This window comes from Hemicordylus capensis, chromosome 3 (assembly GCF_027244095.1).
Source record: "Hemicordylus capensis ecotype Gifberg chromosome 3, rHemCap1.1.pri, whole genome shotgun sequence".
Taxonomy (NCBI): Eukaryota; Metazoa; Chordata; class Lepidosauria; order Squamata; family Cordylidae; genus Hemicordylus; species Hemicordylus capensis.
In genome coordinates, this window is record NC_069659.1 from 266,298,925 (window position 1) to 266,321,747 (window position 22,823).

Consider the following 22,823-nt stretch of genomic DNA (forward strand, 5'->3'; position numbering starts at 1 on the left):
TTGAGCAACCAAGATGGCCCCTATGTAATCTATCGACTTGGCTGGTTGCAGCTTCGATTTGGTCCAATTGACCTGGACTCCTAAATCTTCCAACAGTAGCAAGATGAATTGGATTTGTGATTCCAACTCCGACCTGTTGCAGTGCACCAGGAGTCAGTCATCCAGGAATGGTAACACAGTGATCCCCTGTGTTCGCAGATAAGCTATGATCGCTGACATACACTTTGTGAACACCCTCGGCGCTGCAGACAAGCCAAAGGGCAGGACTCTGTACTGGATTGCTGAGTCTCCTATTGCAAACTTCAAGTGCTTCTAGTGGTTGTGTAGAATTTCAATATGGAAATAAGTGTCTTTGAGATCTAATGTAGCAAGTCACTCCTCCTTGGCAAGGAATGGAAGAATTCCCTGCAACATGGTCATATGGAATTTACACTCACCAACATATAGATTTAGGCTTTGGCGATCCATAATCACCCTGATTCCCCTGTCCCTCTTTGGAATAAGGAAATAGCGTGAGTAGAATCCCTTCAGCCAGTCTGTCCACCACAATGGTACTATCAAACCTTTCTCTAACACCACCACAACGTCAGGGTCGGGGAGTGATCTTCATACCCTCAAAACTTGGCAAAATTATGAACTCGATTGCATAACCAGTGTTAATAATTCTCAAAACCCACTGGTCTGATGTTATCTGGTGCCATGCTGAAGCATGACTGGTCAGTCTGATAACACTGGGTGGCAAGGGAGTCGTTATTGTAGACAGGCCACTGACTGCCAGTACACTGGTATTGGCCAGCGATGATGGTACAAGCGGAAGACATTCTTGGAAAATCAGAAGTGACTGTTTGGTATTGTCCTTTCCAGTATGGGGCCTTATTCCTCAGGCCATAGTTCTTTTTTTGATAAGGTTTGTATTGTCTCTTATACTTCTTACGATCCTGATATCTGAAACCAGTATGTTGACGATTATAGTTACGGTAACAGGAGCCCTAAGTTAAAGCTAAGTTAAACTCTTGGCTGTAAATTTTGACTTTTTAAATGTTTCCAACATTGTATCTGTGGATTCACTACAGAGACCCTTCCCGAACAGTAAATGTTCAATCCGGTCTCTGATTTCATTTTGCAATGTGGTAGATTGTAACCAGGTGTGATGCCTGAGAGAAACTGCCATGGTCATTGTCCTGGACTCAGTTTCCGCCAGGTGCTTGAAAGTGCTTAGCTGCTGCCTGGTAAACTCTGCAGATTTATTAAGCCCTTCCTCATATTTCTTCAAGCCCTTCTCTTTTTTCAGTGTGGCCACTTCCTTTTGCAAGGAATCCCAAAGACAGTAATTGTAATGGTCCATGCAAGCTGCATAATTTGCTATGTGAATGGACAGGCTTGCAGTGGAATAGACACGACGCCCAAGAACACCAGGTTTTCTGCCCTCTATGTCTGAAGGGGCAGTATGCCGGTGTCCTGTTTTAGATGAGGATGCAGTCTATAATGAGTTTGGGACAGGATGTTTCAATAGGCAGGAATTATCCTCATCCTGTATTCGATATATAGTCTCCAAACATTTTGACATCAGTGCAGAGGTTTGCAATGCTTCGCATGCAGTTTTAGCCGCTTTTGTAATTAGCACTTACATTTATATACCGCTCTATAGCCGGAGCTCTCTAAGCAGTTTTACAATGATTTTAGCATATTGCCCCCAACATTCTGGGTACTCATTTTACCAACCTCGGAAGGATGGAAGGCTGAGTCAACCTTAAGCCCCTGGTCAGGATCGAACTTGTAACCTTCTGGTTACAGGGCAGCGGTTTTACCACTGTGCCACCAGGGGCTCTTTGCAACTTGGGCAGAACAACAGGCTGTGTGGATTGTACAGTCAAAATTATCTTGTAGACAGGGTCTTCAAGGTCGGCAGCACGGCATTTTACCTTTAGACCCAGCAGCTTCGCCATCTGCTGTATCATTTCCATATATGACTTTAGTTCCTCGTTTGGTAAGGTGAATGGTTTTGGAGTACGTCCGAAGGCAGATCCGAAGATTTTCTGGTGCACCAGCACACCCATCCATATAAGTATCCGAGGTCTCCAAAGAGTCATAAGAGTCGACAGACGATTCTGGGGGTTCCTTGGGAACCGGCTCGTCCGATGGACGTAAAGGTGGAAGCGTTTCCATTGCTCCTCCAGGAGGTACGGCTAGAAGTTGAGGCGGTTCAGGTGCCAGGGGCGCTAGTGGTATCTTAACTGGAGTTGGTGTCATCTAAATACCCTGGTTTATCACCACCAGAGCCCCAGCGGGCCTAGGAGGTAATGACACTGGGGGTTGTGCTGGAAGCATCCGCTGCTGAACTGCTCCCGATAGTTGTCATGGTACATGTGGAAGGCACAGCATATGCTACAGAGGCAATTGGAACTCTGCCCAATCTAGCTGTGTGGCCAGTGACATATTGTGCCAAAAGCCACATGCATGTAGAGGATCTTGTTGGGGAGGGACAAACGTAGACGTTGGTCTCCATACTGAAGTAATGACAGTAGACGGTACTACACTTGTCGTTTGCACTGGTTGGAATGATGAACATCTAGTTGTAGCAGTTCCAAGAGGGGACATTGACAGGGGTTCTCAGCGGCAAGTCCTCCTCTCCATCTGCCTCTACATCTAAGCCTCCACTTAGAAAACCCTGAAATATGGATCCAAAAGGGGTGCTCATGGAGGAATCCAACATGTTTAATAAAGATTTGGCAGTCCCCTGATCCAGAAGGGCATCATCATAGTCATCAAACAGTAATAACAGAGATTTCACCGGTGTTCTAGCAGGAGACAGAGCCAATGGTTTGTATGCTTGCGGAGTTACAGTCGCCAATGGAGAATTCGGTATATCTCAATGAAAAGTGCCAAACTCAGTATTGACCGTCAATATCGAAGTGGTTGGTATCCCCACCATCACCGATGTCGATGCCATTGGTAATGTCGATGTCAATATTGAGGGAAGAACTGCTGCCAATGTCGATGACGCTGATGGGCACGTCAACGGCAGGATGAAAGACCCAGTGGGCACTCTAGAGTCTCTCATTGCAGTGGGCATCAATACTGAAGAGTCCACCGATGTCGATGGCGCTCGATATTGAACTGTTGACGGCGAAGGAGTCCTTGACCTTGATGGACTCGTGTCTTCAGCTTGTACTTTTTTTGGAGGTGGTGATTCACTGTAGAAAAAGCATGATGTCGCTTACACTTCTTATGCCCAGTATCGGCAGACTTGGGTTTCTTGAAGACAATCTTCTCAAGATTATCTCTCAGGGTTTGAGACTGTGTAAGCACCGAAGCTGTCAATGTCGACCTCTGTGTCAATCCTGAAATTGGCATCAACTCCAGTCTTGGCGTTGGTGGATGCAGTGCGTCCCCATATAACGCCACCCTGAGGTATAATGACTGATTCTTTAAAGTTTGCTTCGAAAAGTACTTGTAAATCCTACAAGACGCTGGGACATGTTCACCCAGACACAGCAAACAGATCATGCTCATCAGTTGAGGGCAATTTGGCTCTACACCGAGAACAACGTTTAAAAGTAGTATTTTTCCTCTCAGCCATGTTCCCTAACAGCAAAGCTGTAGAATCGTAAACAATCAATTCAATATTCAAAACCCCAAGAACAGTCAACTCGCAGTCCAATGACCAAAATAATGTTTTCTTTTCTACAAACTGAAGAGCAATAACCCACAGGTCTCAACGCATCAGCAGTCAAAAAGAAACTGAATCAAAATGGCACCTGAATGCCTAGAAAAGGAAAGCACTAAGCACGTGCATGGCAGGGAGGGGCACCAGAGAGAAGCTAATTAATCCATCCAGAAGCTCCCTGCGCAGGAACAGTCACTCATTTCTCATTATGACAACAGATCACTTCCAGATTGGTCAGTATTGTGCCACACTAGTGGAATTATCAACTCCATATAAATGTATAGACCATGAACTTGGATATAGTCTATGAATGATTTAGACATTATGCAGAGTCAGTTAAAATTAACTAAGGTTTATATATCAAGTCAAGATTTGCACTGCAGACAATCTCCAAATCTGTTTCCTTTGCAGTTCTGGTTTGTTCATGTTTCACCCAAACTTTGCCCTTGGAAGGCCCTGGATGCAATCCTAGGCTGCTTTGTTTTGCCCTACTGAAATCTACTTTCTAATTGGGACCAGTGGTTGGAAAAGATATGTTTGCACCCAGGATGAGCGCCTTTGGATCTCAGTGGCCTTTGCCTGGGGATTATGGGAGTTGAAGTCCAATAACATCTAGGGACCCAACATTGAGAATCCATGGTCTAGAGCAGGGTTTCTCAATGTGTGGGTCCCCAGATGTTATTGGACTTCAATTCCCATAATCCCCAGCCCCAGTGGCCTTTGGTTGGGAATTATGGGAGCTGAAGTCCAATTACATCTGGGGACCCACACGTTGAGAATCCCTGGTCTAGAGCACCATATTTCACAGCTGCTCTGAGCTACCATCTGTCTGAGCAAGTGCCCTATGAAGCTGGAGCCTAACAGCCAAGATTAAGAAGAGGCAGGTTTGGACTGAAACACCCAGCTATAGACGTGCACAAATGGCTGGTGCATGGGCCCGCAGCGTGGCAAGTGGTTCCCTTAAGGAGCACCTAACCTGATCGTCCCCACCCTGCCATTTTTCCACTGGTGGCACTCACGCTAGCAACTGCCACATGGGGCTGTGGTGTTCTTGCAGCCTCCATGTTGCGTCGGCATGCACACGGCAGGCACGCATACATGTTTGCCATTTGTGTGGTCAGCAACACCATGCTGACTAGGCAAATGGCAGCACACATGCACACCAGCTATGTGCATGCCGACGCCACGCAGAGGCTGTAGCAAACAGTGCCACAGCCCCGTGTGGCTGTTAGGGTGAGTGCCACCGACAAAAACGGAGGGGTAGATATAACAAGCCAAGATTAACAAACCAACTTCAAACCTTGGGTACAGATCTTAGTTAGAGTGACTGAAATAAACTAGAGATAGTCAAGTGGCACAGGTTTGGATGGTAAAAACAGTTAGATTTTTTTTTTTTAAAGAGCTTCCACATTATACCTGAACCCACTCAGTGTGTGTTTACACAGATCATTCTATTGGTTATTTTAATGTAATCATATGAAAGATGCACTTTTATATTACCTTTGTTATACTAAGGTAGTCACAAGCAAGTAACTTGTAAGCCGCCGACTATTTTTCATAACTTTGGAGGGCTATTTATGCATCTTATAACAAATGCAGGGAACTTCATTTGTTCACATTTAGTATGGGCTAGCCACTGCCACAACAAATTCTAGAGTTCATATATAAAGCTTGTGCACCCAAAGCATTAAGTATTTTATCTCTTGTGAACAACCTCAAGTACACAGAATCAATCAGCACTTACTAATAACATGCTAATTAAAATGTGTTTTGTATACCAGAGATTCCATGTCAATCTTCTCCTTTTCAAACGTGCTGATATATTCAGACAAGCTAAGAGTTTCCAGAGTTGCTTGTAAGGTTGGAATATCATCCTCCACATCATGATCAGCACATTCATCATTGGAAAGAGAATACAAGGACCCAGCAGAATCCACTGTCACCTTGAAAGAAAGAAAGAATACGAGAGGTCTCCATATAATGATCAAGTAGATCCAGAGTGGGTCGCATCTACAGTTGACTGTAATCTTGAACAGGAGTCCTTAGTCTGAAATAAGAATGCTTGCTCTGGAGTAAAGACTCCAGTTCCAGGTGAAGGACAATTGTGGATGCTACCCATTAAATTTAAATAAGATATTTCAGATATCTGTAGACTACAAGTTTTGCTATTCTCTGGATAGCTCAAAAGCAAAATGCAATAGATAGTGCCAAAATTCATACTCTCATATCAGCTGACTATACTAAGAGGAAATGCTAAATTTCACTAGTAAGTACATACAGATGGTCCAAGCTCAGTTCCTGGCATTTGCACTTTAAAAGATTTCAAGTAGCAAGGCTGGGAAAGACCTCTGCGCAAGACCCTGGTGAACTGCTGCCAGTCTTAATAGACTTCTCTTGGCTAGAGGGATCAATGAATTAACTCAGTATAAGAGGCCACTATATATTTTCTTCTGACAAAGAATGCAAGAGGTCTCAGTAGAAATTTAAATCTGTACAGTCCATATATCTTTCCTGTGGAGGCTGAGCAAGTACTGCATTTGCCTGGTTCTTAAAACAGTACTGTGATAATTGCTTCTTCCTGCAGACAACACTATTATTGCAGTTAACATTGCTGAGTGTCATAGGTATATATTGGTTATGGTTTGGGATGTGAAGGGTGATGAGTAGCAACAGCAGATGAGAAGAAGAGTGACACTACTGTACAATTCTTTTCACCTTTGACTAGCAGAAGATCACAAGCAAAACCCAACCCAGGAGTCATAAGAGAGAATCACTGTCCTGAGATTCTGAGAAGCAAGTTGGATCTTACTCTAATCCTCCCACTCCACTCTTCTTGTAGATGAGATACCTGGTCACCAGGCACAAGGGAGAAAGGGGGAAGCAAGAAGTCTTGCTGCTGACTGACTCTCCACTACTTTTGGTGGGGGGGGCAGATGAGGCAAACTTCAGCAGAGAAAGGGGGAAATCAAACTGCCTTCAAAGACTTTGGAGAGTAATTTTAAAAAAAAGTCTATGAGTTCCTTGCAATTGAACATAAGTAAAGAGAGGTATAGTCAGATGGTCTGAAGATGTCCCTTGTCAATTATGATTTAGTAATAAACAGCCACATAACCATTTCCCATTCTTTCTTCACAACCCATGCTTCATTATAGAGCACTCTGCTATCAAAGAGTTCATGGATCAATTACATTAATCAGGGTCTAGTTACTCTGGGCTAAGCTTAAAAATTCTACAGAACAATCAGGGTTGCAATCCATATTATATTAGTCACTTCTTTGCATATTCCATTTTAATAGATTTTTAGACATAGAGGTTAGGCACGTATGAAACTTCAAGAAATGCGCAGAATCTAGAAATGATTTGGTCAGCTTTAATGACAGGTTGAGGCATACCTTAAACCAGACCACACATCATAAAGGCCAGTGGGGCAAATGCAGTTCCCTGACTGATTATTTTTTAATTGCCTACTCTGGGGACTACAATCCTTTCTCAGTTCTTTGATTTAAAAAAAATCTACAGCACACTGAGGCCTATCCACAGTGAATGGGGATAGGAGAATGCCTTTGTCTCTACATCTGCATTGCTTCTCCTCTTTCTGGATTCAGGAAGTATGTTGCATTAATGCCAGATATCATACATTTTCACCAACCAATGCAGTCAGACAGTCATCTTATACAACACAGGCTTTCTTGTATCTGAGATTCCCTCAGCATATGAATTACTAAGACTTTGTATGCTGCTTCTGTTAAGAAGTGGGGACAAGAAAGCAACTAGGTGAATGACAAAAACAAAAATCTGAACAAGAAAGCACTTGGGGTGGGAATTGGAGAGAGAGGTATCTAGGAAGTGAGAAAAGAAAGCATTCTATGGATTGTAAAAACAAAAGGGTAAATAACAGGTAGGGTGCAGATATATTTGTGAATAGGAGGGAAAGAGGGGGCATCTGAGAAATGGGATTAAAGGGAGACTTCCTAGGAACATAGGAAGCTGCCTTATACAGAGTCAGACCATTGGTTCATCTAACTCAGTATTATCTACACTTGCTGGCAGGAGCTCTTCAAGGTTTCAGGCATGGATCTTTCCCAGCCCTACCTGAAGATGCCAGGGATTGAACCTGAGACCTTTTGAATGCAAAACAGATGCTCCACCACTTTGGGTAGAGAGAAAAGGGAGGCAACAGATGTGGTGAAGATATGTCATAGTATACAGACACAGAAACACTGACAGGTGCTGCAGAGAGACTAGTGGTATATGAATACAGAAAAAGAAGAGGGCATCCAAGAGATCGGATCGGAATGCAAAAAGACCCGCATGGTTTACAAAAAGGAGAGTATCAGAGAGGTTGTCTATTTTTCCCTTAGCTTTTGGTGGAAGTTCTAAGGTTTGTGGCAGAACCCTTTTATTAATTTCCCCCCCAAAAGGTTTTTCAAAAACTTTGAGGTTGAGTGGGGGGTGGGGAGGGGGACTTCCAGCAACGTGCTCTATCCATGTATGTCAAGTTTACACACACACAGAGACAGGTGTGTGACCGTTTTTCAATGGTTGAGATAGCAGTGAGGTTCTCTGGAGTTAATAAAAGCATAAACAAGATTCTCAAGAGTGAACTGAGTTGTGCAACTTTTCCACATTATGTCTTAAGAAGATTTTATATGCAAGTGACGAGAGAAAGCAACCCCTGAACTATGAAAAACATGCAGACCGACTAGACTGCATATTACAACTAGTATGCTGAAAAAAGCAATATGTGAACAGTCACTACTGTCACCACATACTGTGCATTTGAAGGACAATTTATTACAATCACAAATACCTGCTGGTCGTATTCAGTTGCATCCTTCAACACACCATTGGCAGCAACAGGAGTCACAGAACTAGCAGAGGCAGTCCAATCTTTTTGGTTAGACAATATGTCAAACAACACTAAGGAACCTGGCAAGACAAAACAAGTTGTTAAAATATAAAACTTTCCAAGTCCTTTGACTGTCCAGACTTCAATAATTTGCTGCCATCTTGAATATGTTCTCTAATTTTCCAAATTCCAGACAGTTTAAGACAATGGAAACAATTTCAAATGGTGCAGAACAGTTTCGTGCATGATAATTAGTGTGCCTTCCCCAAATACCAGTATTTTAAATCCCCAAAATTTTAAACACCTATCAAAAATTGTGCAATTAAAAATTTATTTTAAAAGCCAATCATTTTTCTTAATGTGCTAGCACTCCTCAACTCTCGATCTATCACTTTTCATTATATATATTACCTAAGCTATGACCAGTGACAGACACTCCTCCTTTAAAGTCAGGATTTCGGCTCATGAAAAGTGCATACAGACGGTTCATCTCCAATCCTATTTTATCAACAATCATTTGACAGTAGGTGGGGCTATTGTAAAAAAGTATATCCAGTAGCGTCTCATTGGTGAAGTGACGTAGGCGTCCAATGCTTGGCAAAGTTATTTTTTTAATATTCCTGAGAACACAAGATCAACAGATTAGTAGCCAAATTATTTTCAATAAAGCAATCAAAGAACTAAAGCAGGAAGATCCCAGTAGTGATTCAGGATTGCAAGAAAACGTTTTCACAGTCCATTTTTCAACATGAGTCTTAAAACTTAAGAGCTGTCCCATTCTAGTATTAATTCATCTTCATCACAGCTGGCTGTTTGATCACCAACTATTAACACAAACTCTTTCCAGAGTCACTTTGAGAAGCCCACTTCATGTGTGTGCATCAGATAAAATGTGTAAATAGGGTCTATCCGTGTAGAAACAAACCTTTGTAAGCCTGAACTAACTGTCCTCATACCACAGAAGCAGAAATTAGAGATTGTGCAAATGACATGTATTCCATGTTACAGAACAGGCACAGAAGCAGTCGTGTTTCCCCACTGTCCATGAATTCTCCACAGTTTCAAATACAATACACTATACATGAAATTGGTATATGAATGCTATAGAAGTCTGCTTTACCAGTAGGAATATTAAAAATGAAATAGTTAAAATGTAACCATTAAAGAGAGCTTCACCAGTTAGTAATTACAGTATGTGTTTAAATGACATAGGAACATAGGAAACTGCCATATACTGAGTCAGACCATTGGTCTATCTAGCTCAGTATTATCTTCACAGACTGTCAGTGGCTTCTCCAAGGTTGCAGGCAGGAATCTCTCTCAGCCCTATCTTGGAGAAGCCAGGGAGGGAACTTGAAACCTTCTGCTCTTCCCAGAGCGGCTTCATCCCCTGAGGGGAATATCTTGCAGTGCTCACACATCGTCTCCCATTCAGATGCAACCAGGGCAGACCCTGCTTAGCTAAGGGGACAAGTCATGCTTGCTATCACAAGACCAGCTCTCCTCTCCTTGACCTAGTTCAATCGTTCCATTGGTATCTCTATAATTCTGCTTACTGCCTGCAAAATTTTCTGTTAGCTTCCAAATGTTTCAAGCACTTATGTGATGTTGCTAATACTATGGAAATGTGACCTAATTTCCACAGCAATGGCAGTGGCATGAAACTTAGGGAAGCTAAGTGCTCTACCTGCGTTTAAGTGGCACAGTAGAGGCACTTTTAATGTGAACATTAGGTATGATATGTGGACATAAACCTAACTTCTTTTTTTGCCTTTTTTTCTTTTCATTTTGTAACCTGAGGCTGTGGGCAAATTCTTCCCCTCCCACAACGTTGGGGTGGGGGACTTTACACACACACACACACACTAACTGATTAACAGTTAAATGAATAAACTGTAAGATTCCCACAGTTTAAACATGTAATTTATCAAATATTTGAATCCTTATTTACCAGTTTTATAAAATTCAGCTTCAACACAGCTTTGAGAAAGATTATGCTCTGTATTTACAGATAAATAACTGAGACTACAAGGCAGTAAAGTGCTCCAAAGCAGCCACCTAATCCAGCAATTATTTGAACTCTATTCTAGAAGGCAAGTGTATAACAGAGTATTAATTGGATGACATCAGCAATAAAGATAAATAACTTTATGATCACTTTTAAGCATCTGTTAAAATAGAACAGAACATTGGTACACACCGTGAAAGTGTCTTTTTGCTAGTATAACAGAAGGCACCCATTGTGGGTTATCTCCACCCACATGCTCCAGAGGCAGGACTATTCAAATGAAGACAACTTTTAAGAGCCTGTGTAGGGTGGTCCCCCTTCAGTTCTGTTGTAAAGCCAAGTAAAGAAATATCTCCCATTGAAGAAAAGTATTGGAAGCAGAGGAAGATATATTTTCTGGCCTATCAGAGAAGTCTGAGGCCAATAATGGAGAGACAGATAGTTCTACACCTAAGACCCAGTCGAACATGGGAGGGCATGGGTGCCCTCCATTGCACCAGCAAGAAAAAAACCTTCACAGTGAAGTACCAATGTTCTATTCTCTGCTGGTGTAGGAGAGCACCCATTGTGGGATATATCAGAGCTCGCTCAATAGTTGGGTAAGGATGAGTCTAATGTGTCAGAAGTCCCCTGGTGCAAGACTTGCCATCCAAAAGGCAGCTTGGGATGAAGCAGATGTGTTGAGTTTGTAATGCCTGGTAAAGGTGGACGGGTTTCCACATAGCAGTTTTACAGATTTCTTTGAAGGAAATGTTTGTGGGGGGAAAGCCGCAGATCTGGCTGCCAATCTGGTGGAATGAGCCATGACATGGGACAACTTAGGCAGATGTTGCACCTCATACTTCAGAAAGGTGCAGGCCTTTATCCAGTGGCTTTGGTCGATGTAGATCAGGCCTGCTCAACTTAGCCCCCCCCCCCGCTGTTTTTAAACTACAACTTCCATACTCCCAAGCCACAGTGTCCAATAGCCAGGGATTATGGGAATTGTAGGCCAACATCTGCAGGAGGACCAAAGTTGAGCAGCCCATGGTGGCTGGCAAAAGAGAGATGATAAGGAATCCGATTTGCAGGCGGAGATGTTCTAGAGATGTAAGTGCACAGAGCACGCCATACATCCAGTTTGTGCCACTGTTTCTCTTTAGGCTGCCTAGATGAAATTTAGGGAAGGACAGAACAAAAGAAGGTAGATGTCCTGAATCTGTGGAATATAGTTGCTTTTAGGAATAAAAGAGGGATCTGGAATTAGGCAGACTGAATCTTTAGAGAAAATGCACAGATGGTACAGTCAGAGGCACTAACAGATGCGTTTAAAGTAAACGATGAAATGCAGCTGGTTCAAGATAACAGGTTAGTCCGGGATAGACAAGTCTGACCAAAGCAGAAGCATGTCGCTTGAGTGTGTTGGCTTTAAGGCCTTCCTTAAGGCTTCCCCCCCCCCTAAAAAGGCCAATATTCCTTTCAGTCTGTAATGAAATGAATATGGAGGACCATATGAAGTAAGCCCACCACAGAAAGCTTCTCCAGATATACTGATAAATACAGTTCATAGAGTGTCTATGTGACACTAAACAGCATATCCACAACCTGAGGGGAATAACAATGTTGTATTGCAATGTGGCATTCAGCTGCCATGTGGCAGCTGTAGCTATGCAGAATGAGCCCTTGGCTGAGCGTATCTGTGCAATGTGGCAGGAGGAAACAGTTAGACTCACCAGGTCAGAAAACCATGATGTTCTGGGCTAGCATGGTGCTATTAGGAGCACTTTGTGAGCATTTTTGCAAGGAATCTAACTAGAAGTGGTGCCAGTAGAAATGTGTATAGGAGAAGCAGAGACCATGGAAAAAACAGAGCATCCACTAAGTCTACTCCATCCATGGGAAACCAGGGAGAGGAAGAGGTCAACTTTTCAAACACCCTAGTCAAACACACTAAAAGACTTGTGTGTTGAGGTTCTGCTCCCCCGAGTGCAGTTCCTGGGGACTCAGCCAGATTGCCCTCATGTTGAGAATCCCACTGACACAGCAGGCTGTTATAAAAGCGAGTTGTATTTCTACACAGTGTAGAATGTCCAATGCTTCCTGATGCAGTGATCTTGATCTGGTCCCACCTTGGTAACTGATATGTGCTTTGTCTGAGATGTTGTTTGTGCTGATCAGTACATGGGCTCTAGATATCAGATTTTGGAAGACAAGGAGAGCTAGACAGATAGAACAGAGCTCTAACCAACTGATACTGTGCTGTTGTATTATCGCCATCCATTTACTGACAGGCAGTGCGTACCCCAACCCTGTAAGCTGCTATCTGTGGTGATGAGGGTTCACGTCGGTTCCGTGAAGCGGTTGCCGTGTGGCAAATCATCTGTGCTTGTCCCCATAGAAGAGATTCTTTCAGAAGAGGAATCTAGGTGGCATTTGTTTGTGATGTCTTTTTGATGTGCCAGGAGTGTCTATTGTAGAGATTGGAGATGGAGCTTGGCCAACAAAATTGAGTCCAACAAAGGAACCATCAAGCCTAAGAGATATGCTAGCAACTGAGTATCTGCATGCATGTGTATAGCAATTGGCTGAAGTAGGCTGCACAGTGTCTGGGTGCAATCCTGTAGTAAGAAGAAACGGTTCATTGCGGTATCTATTAGAGATGTGCACAGAACCGGCGGGGTGGGTGGCTCGAAGGTGGTGGTGGTGGGGGAGATACCGTTATACCTTTAACGGTGGGAGAGGTTGCCCTTACCCCTCCCGCAGCATTTCCCCCGCCGGCGCTCCATTTTAAAGGTGTCCATCGGGGAAGCAGCCTACCTCCCTGCCACCCTGTATCCTCTTCGGCAGGAAGTAACAGGAACTACCTGCCTGGCATGCCCAGTGGGTAGTTCCTGCTACTTCCGGTCGAAGAGAATGCAGGGCGGCACGCTGCTGCTCTGACGGACACTTAAAATGGAGCGCCGGCGGGGGAAATGCAGCGGGAGGGGTAAGGGCACCCTCCCCATGCCACTCTGCCTTCAAACCAGCCAAACAGCCAGTCATTCGAACCAGTTTGGAGGCCCTTAAAAGGCCCTCCCCGAACAGGTTCGTGCACATTCCTAATATCTATGACAACATCAAGGTGCTGAATCTGATCAGAAAGATGAAGGTGACTCTTTTCCTTGATGAAGAAGTCATGATCTCTGAGACGGAGGAATGTCTGCTGAAGCTCCACCTTGTCCTGGGGAGGGGGGGACTGGGGAGTGCAGGAGGAGGTTTTGTAGGTATGAATATATGTGTATGCCCTTCAGATGCAGGTGGATAACCAATGGAGCCAGTATCTTTGTGAAGACTTGGCGCCAAGGACAGGCCAAAAGGGAAAGAGCCTGCATTGGAAGTGTTTTTTCTAGTAACAAAACCCCAGGAAGGACCTGCTGTCCGGATAAATAGGACTATGCAGACAAGCATCCCTCAGATTTATTGATGCTAAGATGTCCTGCAGTTGTGGGGCTTCTGCTATTTATTGTTGTTCTATCCTGTCTGAACCAATTGCAGCACCCATTTGTCTATTGTGGACGGCTCCCAGGCATGCAAGAAGTTCAAAGATGTCCTGCCACCAGCAATGGCCAGGAATCAGGACTGCTGTCTTCAAGTCTTAGACTGAGAGGCAAAGGATGAATTGGCTCTGCATGTGAGTAGCCTCTCTATTTGGGCTGTGTAGTCAGCTCCTAAAGGAACACATACCCCAGGAGCACCCCCGGAGCAAAAGGATGGCCTGTAAGCCCCAAAGGGCTCTGAAAACCTGCAGGCAGATCCCTTGTTCCTCTTCCCAGGTGCAGAAGGGAGTGCCTCGAGTCTGTCCCCAGACTCAATCAGGGCATCCCTCAAAAACATTGTCCTGGGGTAATTTGAAGCCATGCAAAGGGATCGTGGCCAAGTTAGATTTAGCTCTGAAACCACCATTGCTCCATCCACTCCACGCACTGCTTGCTCCATCCACTCCACGCATCGACCTGGTATTGCAGTTAGATTTAGAGGTTAATCTACTTGCCAGTGTTTAAGCCAAATGTTTCTTCGGGCTACTACATAGGCCTCCGTGGCTCTCCCTGTGAATCCAACACAATCCAGCGTGGCATCTGCCTATTTGGAAATGTTGTGAAAGAAGGTTCTTTGGAGTCGTAGCAATCTGTATTTCAGTCTGACTTGGATGGTGAGAATATTATTCAACAGCTTGTCTATTCATAAAATAGAAGCCCTAGAAATTAATGCAGCTGTTGTGCCTGCCCAGAAGGCTAAATGTGATGCTTGTGGGTACAGTGCACAGAAGCTTCTGCTTCTTTGTCAGTGGGTTCTCCTAGGGTTTTGGTACTGTCTTTAGGTAAGATTGCTCAACTGAGCAATGCCATCACTGGTCCATCTGTTAGGGGAATGTATTAGGTAGGGATGTGCACGGAACCGCGCCAGGGAGGCTCGAAGGTGGTGGGGCTCTCCCTTTAAGATTGGGGGAGGGTGCACTTACCCCTCCCACCACTTTCCCCCTGCTGGCGTCTGTGTTTCTTAATGCCCATCGGGGCGGCAGCATACCTCCCTGCCACCCCATTGCCCTCATCTTCCAGCTATGACTGGAAGTCGCCTAGGTGCCTATGTGCGCCAGCACGGGCGTGTGTGCATGACGTGTGCACACCTGTTCCGGTGGGCACAGGCACCTTGGCAACTTCTCATAAAGGGCCTCTAAACTGGTTATTAGGTAGGTTGCTAGTGAGTTTACTACAGGAGGGTGCATGCTATTCCTGCTTTAACACATCTAGAAAACCTTTAGGCATAGGAACTTTGGCCTGCGTAGGGTTGAACCTTGGTAGTACCAAAGACCTTGGTACTACAAGGAAGCCTCCAGAGCAGTCTCTAGCCCCAGTGTGGAAACTGCTTGAGAAAGAAGTGAACTAACATTCTTCCATAAAAACAGCCTCTGGGTATAGGAATGTATACCCTGGTTCTGGTAATCTGACTATTCCCTCTCATCCGCGTCACTAGAAACTGGGTGGATGGGGGAGGGATACTCCTTGTTTTGGTCTGGTGGGGGGGGCAACTCAAGGCAGTCCAGAGGAATGTGTGTGCCTTGAGACCCCCTCTCCCCTCAGATGACTGAATATCTGGTTGGGGAGTGCTGTCTTGAGATTTGCACTTGGTAACCCTTTTCCGCTTTTTGCTTTGTAGAAAAGCAATCAGGAGGTGAAGAAGGGAAGGAAGACTGGAGTCCTCCTAAGTGCAGTTTGTGCATTCCAATTTCTGCCCCTCACAGATTCATTCCTGGAACACCACATGCAGCCAGGTTTGCCAGCTTGGTTGCACAGCCTGGTCTCCTGGGATGGGAAGGGGTGAGGGCTGATAGAGAACCAGTGGAGAACTAAGGTCCGGGGTAGCAGGGGACCTGGAGTGGCTAGTTTCTCCTGCTCATCTGTCTTTAACACTGCCTGCTACTGTGGGTATGAGGGCAACAGGAACGGTATTGGAGAAAGCGGCAGCATTGGGAGCATCTTTTCCAGCCTGGCTGGGAGCTCTGGGACCAGAATGTGTTGGCTGGTGGAGTCATCTGGCTGCACCAGTGGCAAAAAAAGTAGTGCCAGGCATTCTGGAACAGGTGTGGACGTTGAGGCCAGAATTACTCTCCTGCTCTCCTTAGGAGTTTTCTTCAAGTTTTTTTCTGCCAGCAAGCTCTAGCAGTGAATTGGAGAGAAGAATCAACTAAGGATTTGTTGTTTTGAAGGGGGGGGGCGTTGGAATGGAAAAGTAAAAACAGAAGATTGCCCAGAAGGGGGGAATTCAGTGGTAAAAAGAAAAGAATGGGTAAGCACCGAAAGTGAAACTGGACAGTTAGAAATGGTAGGCCTCAAAATCAATCCAGAAAGAAGACGACTACCTAGAAGGGGAGAATTCAGCTATAAGGAAAAACAAACAATAAGTAAGAACAAAAAATGAACAACCAGAAAGTTAGAAATGGTAGGCTTCAAAAACCAGCAAGAGCAGATACAGAGTGGCTTTCTAAGTGGCAGGACTAAAGAGCTGAAGGGGGGAGGGGGGGAGAACCACCCTGCACAGGCTCTTAAAGGTTTCCTTCATTTGAATAGTCTGCCTCTGAAGCATGTGGGTGGTGATAGCCCACGATGGGTGCCCTCCTACACCAGCAGAGAACACTGACTGTGCTTTAATAAAATAATGAAATACAACACATTAACAACAACATACTGCTACTATGCCTGGGATTAATCCATTTAAATGTACATATAGAAAGTTCTTAATTAAAACATTAGCAAAGTTTAACTGCTAGTACTACAGCCATTTACTATCTTAGATGCTGGTTTCTAGTACAGTGAACAGTTATCAAACCATTCAACTCTGCTAAAAAATAATAACAGAAGTGGTTTGAACAATAATGGTATTCCTGACTAGTGGTTCTATACAGCAGACCTACCTATCCACCCCTGTTGCGTCCCCATGCAAAGCACTATGCCAATGAACCGGCAAGAACTCGACCCTGCTCACTTTCAGCTCTTCTACCGACTTTCGAAAATGCGTCTGCAAGAGTTTCAAGGACACTGTCCGAAAATCATCAACTTTGAAGGGATAAAGGTAAAAGTAGCAGAGGTTAGTGTTATCTGAACATGCTTATACTGTTATATGCATTCAAGTACAATAATTTCCAGCAATAATTCACACATCCAGAGTTTTACTAATCTGATCACCACTTTGATGGGAAGATTCCTCCTCCATACAAAAAGGATTCCTCCCCCCACTGCCCCCCACTACACACACTTCCCTTTAAACTATTAACTAGAAAGAATGGAAGATTTGCAATTATTTAGTCATATCTGGACAAAATCTTGCAATGGCACCCATATGAAACATTGGTAGTTCACCCAGAAGAGGCTTCAGGAACAGTTCACCCAGATTGTTTTCTCCCTCTGACTATTGGAGAAGTCACAGCTTCCATGTTCATCAACAATATTAATATGTTGTTGGTATTCATATATTAATATTCATATGGGTTTTTTTTAACCTTAGCAACAGCTTTTTATTAGAGCATTCATTTATTTTTCCTCAGAAAACGATCCTTCTATAACTCGGCTCTCCCACCCACATTCGCTCCCAACAATCTGTAATGGGACCAGTGCTTTTTAACTTGTTCATAGATGTTCTGGAGTAAGGGATGAGCCAAGTGGTGGCCAAATTTGCTGAAGACACCAAGTTATTCAGGATGGTAACAACAAGGATTGCAAGGAGTTCCAAAATGATCTCTCCTACCTAAGTGAATTGGCTTTAAAATGGAAAATGCAGTTCTAAGTAAGTGTAAACTAAAGTGATACACACTGTGGCCAAAAAAAAAAGTTAACTTCACATATATACTGGTGGGGTCTGAGCTGGCAGTGACTGATCAGGAAAAGGATCTTGGGGTCATGGTAGATAGCTCACTGAAAATATTGATGCAGTGTGCGGCAGCTGTAAAGTAGGCTAATTCCATGGCTGGGGTCATTAGATAAAGGATTGTAAATAAAACTGCAAATATAGCAATGCGCTTACATAAATCTATGGTGCAACTTGGAATACTGTGTAGAGTTCTGGTCACTGCACATTAACAAGGATATTGTAGAGCTAGAAAAGGTGTAGAAGAGAGAAAATTTTCTTCATCTCTCACAACACTAGAACCAGGAGTTATCCCATGAAATTGATTTGCAGGAAATTAAGGACCGACAAAAGGAAGTACTTTTTCACACTTTTTCCAAGAGTGGGCATCTCTTGCTTGTGGGCTTCCCAGAGGCACCTGGTGGGTCACTGTGTAAATCAGGACGGTGGACTAGATAGGCCTTGGGCCTGATCCAGCAGAGCTGTTCACCAAAATGATCAGGGGGCTGGAGCAACTCCCCTATGAGGAAGGACTACAACGTTTGGGACTTTTTAAATTTAAAAAGAAGGTGGATAAGGGGGGACATGATAACTGTGTATAAAATTATGCGCAGTGTGGATCCAGCGGATGGAAACAACTTTTTCTCCCTCTCTAATAGTATTGGATACTAGGATCATCTGTTGAAGCTAAATGCTGGGAGATCCAGAACAGACAAAAGAAAGTACTTCTTTATACAACGCGTAGTTAAACAATGGGATTTGCTGCTGTCAGATGTGGCAATAGCCTCCAGTCTAGACAATTTTTAAAAGGGGTTAGACAAATTCATGGAGGATAGGGCTATCAATGGCTACTAGCCTTGATAACTGTATACTTCCATCAGGATCAGAGGTGGCATGCCTCAAGGCCCCCCCCCCCACACACACAATGCCACTGGTGGTATGAACTATCAACAATGGTATGTCTCATTGAACTGTTCATAAGATTTAAGCTAAGTCAAGACACAATGTAGCAACTAGACTAGTGAGCAGTGATCCCTCTGTAGGCCTGTTCAACTTAGGCCCTCCAGCTGTTTTTGGACTACAACTCCCATAATCCCCAGCCACAGTGGCCAATAGCCAGGAATTATGGGAGTTGTAGGCCAACATCTGCAGGAGGGCCAAAGTTGAGCAGACTTGCTCTAAGGTGTGTGCATGTATGCTTGCACACAAGTTTGTTTATGTCCACACAATTAATTTTAGATCCCACTCAGGTTGAATCAGGAAGGTCCCACTCTGAACGCACGTACACACACACTTGATACTGCTGCCTAGAGCAAAACTCATTCTGTGAACAGATGAGGAAAAATTAGAGGGAACACTGCTAGTGAGCTGTGTCTAAGCACCAGTTAAATCAATGAGACATGACTAACTTAAGCCCCATTCGTTTATATGGGACTTAGTCCAGATGCTACCTATAGGCAATATAACATCAGATAAAGAAAATAATAAAGCTATCTAGGTTTAAACAACAACATAAGTGAAAAACCTACCACATTCAACAATGCTTCTGAATCGTAAGTCACAAACAGGGCCAATGCCGTGGACCATAAATACCAAGTGGTCAATTTGAGACACCTCACCTGCAAAAATGAAAAGCAACAGAAGCAGCATCCCATTAAATCCAAAGCAGCAGTTTCCTAAAGCACCACATCCTTACATCAGTATTTGCTGTTATAGACAAGAAATCTCATTTCTAGTTCATCTATCAGGTCACATGAGCATGTACTATGTCTAAAGAGTATATGAAAGGGTTCTCTAAAAAAAAGCAAACTCAACAGTCTCTGGAAAGAGCAGAGGACACCGTCATTAGAAGGAGAACTTTCTAGAAAGAATAATTTTCTCCAGAACAGGCATCCCCAAACTGCAGCCCTCCAGATGTTGCTGAACTACAACTCCCAGCATCCCTAGACACAATTTTTTGTGGCTGGGCATGCTGGAAGTTGTAGTTCAGCAACATCTGGAGGGCCGCAGTTTTGGGATGCCTGGTCTAGAACCAGGTTTCAATCCCTACAACAAATTAAAAAACAAAAATCAGACCTATGGTACTAAGTAAGTACTGGGAAGGCAAGGGATAGGTATAGGTCGGGGGGCAGGGAGGAATGGGTGATAGAGATATTTTTTGTTTCGTTTGGTTTTTTATTATTATTTTTTTTTTTTTTAAAGAGAGCTAGAGTGAGTCCTCAGCCCCAAATCTGGCCCACTCACCACCTGGAACTTCGTCATGATCATCGTCAATCCCACGTTTCACCACTTTTGGCCTTGTTTGACCATCTTGTGTGGTACCCCATTCATCCGGTATTGCAGAAGGCTGGAACTGAACAATAACCTGAAGTTTGAGAGAGACAGACAAATTTACAAGTTGGGTTTTTTTTAATGTCAGTCTATGCAAGAACTGTTACAACCAACTTAAGATGAGTAGTGACAGTAGATTGGAGGAACACAGCCACATTTATTACTCATTGCTCATTTCTTAAGTATTACAGTACCTAAAACTGACCCCCCAAAAACCAATCACAGTTCAGTTTAATGGCTCGTGCTAATAACATTTAATTCTATAGTACAGCAATCTCAAATTGTACTCCCAAAAAAATACATTCGTTTACTACAGTTTGCACCAATGGGACATTTAAAAGTGAAAAGCGACACACACGCCATAGCCAAAGAAAGTGAATCCTAACTAACCACCACCAAAATCAATGAGACAACTTAGAATCAACACAAGCCCCATCGATTTAAGTGGTGCTCAGTCAGGATTAATTTTCTTTGGACACAGGATTGATTTTATCACACACACACACCCACACCAAAAACCACTTCACATGTTTCCCTTCCACATTCAACACATCCTAATAGAGTGGCAGGGAGAAGAGGAAAACTGGAGCCAACTAACCAGGCCCAGAGTTTGTTTTCAGCTTTGTTCCCTTTTACAGGTATTTCTTGCCTCTGCTCTCCTGAGGTGCGAGTCAAACGGTTCTTGGCTTGAGGTGCTATCTTCTCGCTGCCTCTAATTTCAAACTCATGGAGGAATTATGGATTGCATGGGAGCAGCCTGGAGAAGAGTGGTAAGTCTTCCAGACTGGAAACATAAGAGCAGCACTGCTAGATCAGGCCAAGGCCAATTCAGTCCAGCACCCAGATTCCCACAGTGGCTAATTTCACAAGCAGAAGATAAAGGCAAGCACCCTCTCCTGCAATTGGTATTCAGAAGCATACTGCCTATGTGTGGAGTACAGCAAATCAATGAATGAGTTGTTTAACGTCTTGGTTCATAACAATCCACACTTACTGGGAGCATTTTGAAAATCCAAATGAGTATGTATATGAACAAGTTATGATAAATTTTACATAGCTCTCCACCTACCAACGCAATACTACATTGTAGTCAGAGGAAAGAAATAATCATCATTACCTTAGGATTATGCATAACAATCGTTTCTCCACCTGGAAATTCCAGTCGTCGATGCCACTGATTTGTGGTGACAGCTTTCTTATACTCTGCCTGCAAAAGACCATCAGCTATGTAAAAATCACAAAATGTATTAAGCATATCGATGTCATCTGTTATTAAAAATGTATGCAATTTTAGTTTACTGGCTAACACCCCAACTAGTGCCATGGAGGTGCAACAGAGTTTTCCATCATGTGGGGAGAGGGCAGTCCCCCTTCCCTCTGTAGCCACCTGTGCCTCCTGAAAATATATCCCTGAGGGTGCTTCAAACCTCCGGGGCCTATTTTCAGACACACAAAATATTTTATTTATTTATTACATTTTATATCCCACTCTTCCTCCAAGGAGCCCAGAGCGATATACTACATACTTTAGTTTCTCCTCACAACAATCCTGTGAAGTAGGTTAGACTGAGAGAAAAGTGACTGGCCCAGAGTCACCCAGCTAGAATCATGGCTGAATGGGCATTTGAACTCGGGTCTCCTCAGTTCTAGTCCAGCACTCTAACCACTACACCACGCTGGCTCTCTTGTCCTTTGTAAAACGCTGATAGCATATTGTAATCTTTGTCACTGTTACATACAACAGCAGTTTATCATGTTGCATTGGACTGAAAATGCTTCATGTTTTCGGATGGAAAAAAACTGATGATTGTATCTATGTTTTCTTATAAGGTTCTAACCTTTTTTAGTCTTCATTTTCAATGAACTATCTCACATAATGTTATTTATTACTCCATCAATATAAAAACACTCACCTCTAGCTTTTCACTGAAATCCTCTGCATAAGGAATAAACCTGCTGTCTTTATCTCCCTTATAAAACCAAGTACATCGTCTCACTTCAGACTGCTCTTCTTCCCAATACACAGCTTTCCTTACTCGGTCATACAAGCAAACATCATAACGTCCTCCATCAGTACTCAAAATCACATTCTCTGGGTCAGGTTGCACTATAAATACAAATGTAAATGTTTATTACCATAGAACATGCACCTTCCATTTCCAACTGATTAACTTTGACTTCTTAGAAACAAATGGAAAGATGGTCCAGAAACCATTCTCTTTTCCTGCCCTTTACATTTTACAAAGAGCAATAAATTCTGAGGCTGAGCCAAAGCTGCTACTGGGAAAACATGGTCTGAAAGGTTTCTGGACTTACTATTGCATGTTTCTTTCCCAGTTCAGTCCACTTTGTTCACAGGTAGTGATCAGTACGTGAAAGACACTAGTATTCTCAAAAATAAAAATAAAAAAAAATTCCAACCAGTTTGAGTTGACTACCAGTACTCTAGAGTCTGTAGGAAAGGACAGCACCACAAGTACTGGGAAATGAACAGAACAGGAAAGCTCAGGAAACAAACAACGGAAGAAAGAGGAAACAGAAGAAATAACATGAAAAATAGGAGATGCAATGAAGGTGGTGAATGGCTTGTTTCCTCTTTACACTATCTATTT

The 22,823-nt window shown here is 43.4% G+C and overlaps 1 protein-coding gene across 2 annotated transcripts in view; it reads right to left on the minus strand.

Annotated features, from left to right (window-relative positions):
• Window positions 1-22,823, minus strand: part of SEC23IP (SEC23 interacting protein) — a 55,659-nt gene that overhangs the window by 25,333 nt on the left and 7,503 nt on the right. For both annotated transcript variants that reach the window (XM_053306156.1, XM_053306155.1), the window contains exons 4-11: window positions 22,125-22,318; window positions 21,329-21,418; window positions 20,125-20,245; window positions 19,410-19,499; window positions 16,952-17,093; window positions 8,928-9,136; window positions 8,478-8,596; window positions 5,446-5,610 (exon numbers count right to left, since the gene is read on the minus strand). In XM_053306156.1, coding sequence (XP_053162131.1) covers window positions 5,446-5,610; window positions 8,478-8,596; window positions 8,928-9,136; window positions 16,952-17,093; window positions 19,410-19,499; window positions 20,125-20,245; window positions 21,329-21,418; window positions 22,125-22,318 — 1,130 coding nt within the window. The remainder of the gene's footprint in view (window positions 1-5,445; window positions 5,611-8,477; window positions 8,597-8,927; window positions 9,137-16,951; window positions 17,094-19,409; window positions 19,500-20,124; window positions 20,246-21,328; window positions 21,419-22,124; window positions 22,319-22,823) is intronic.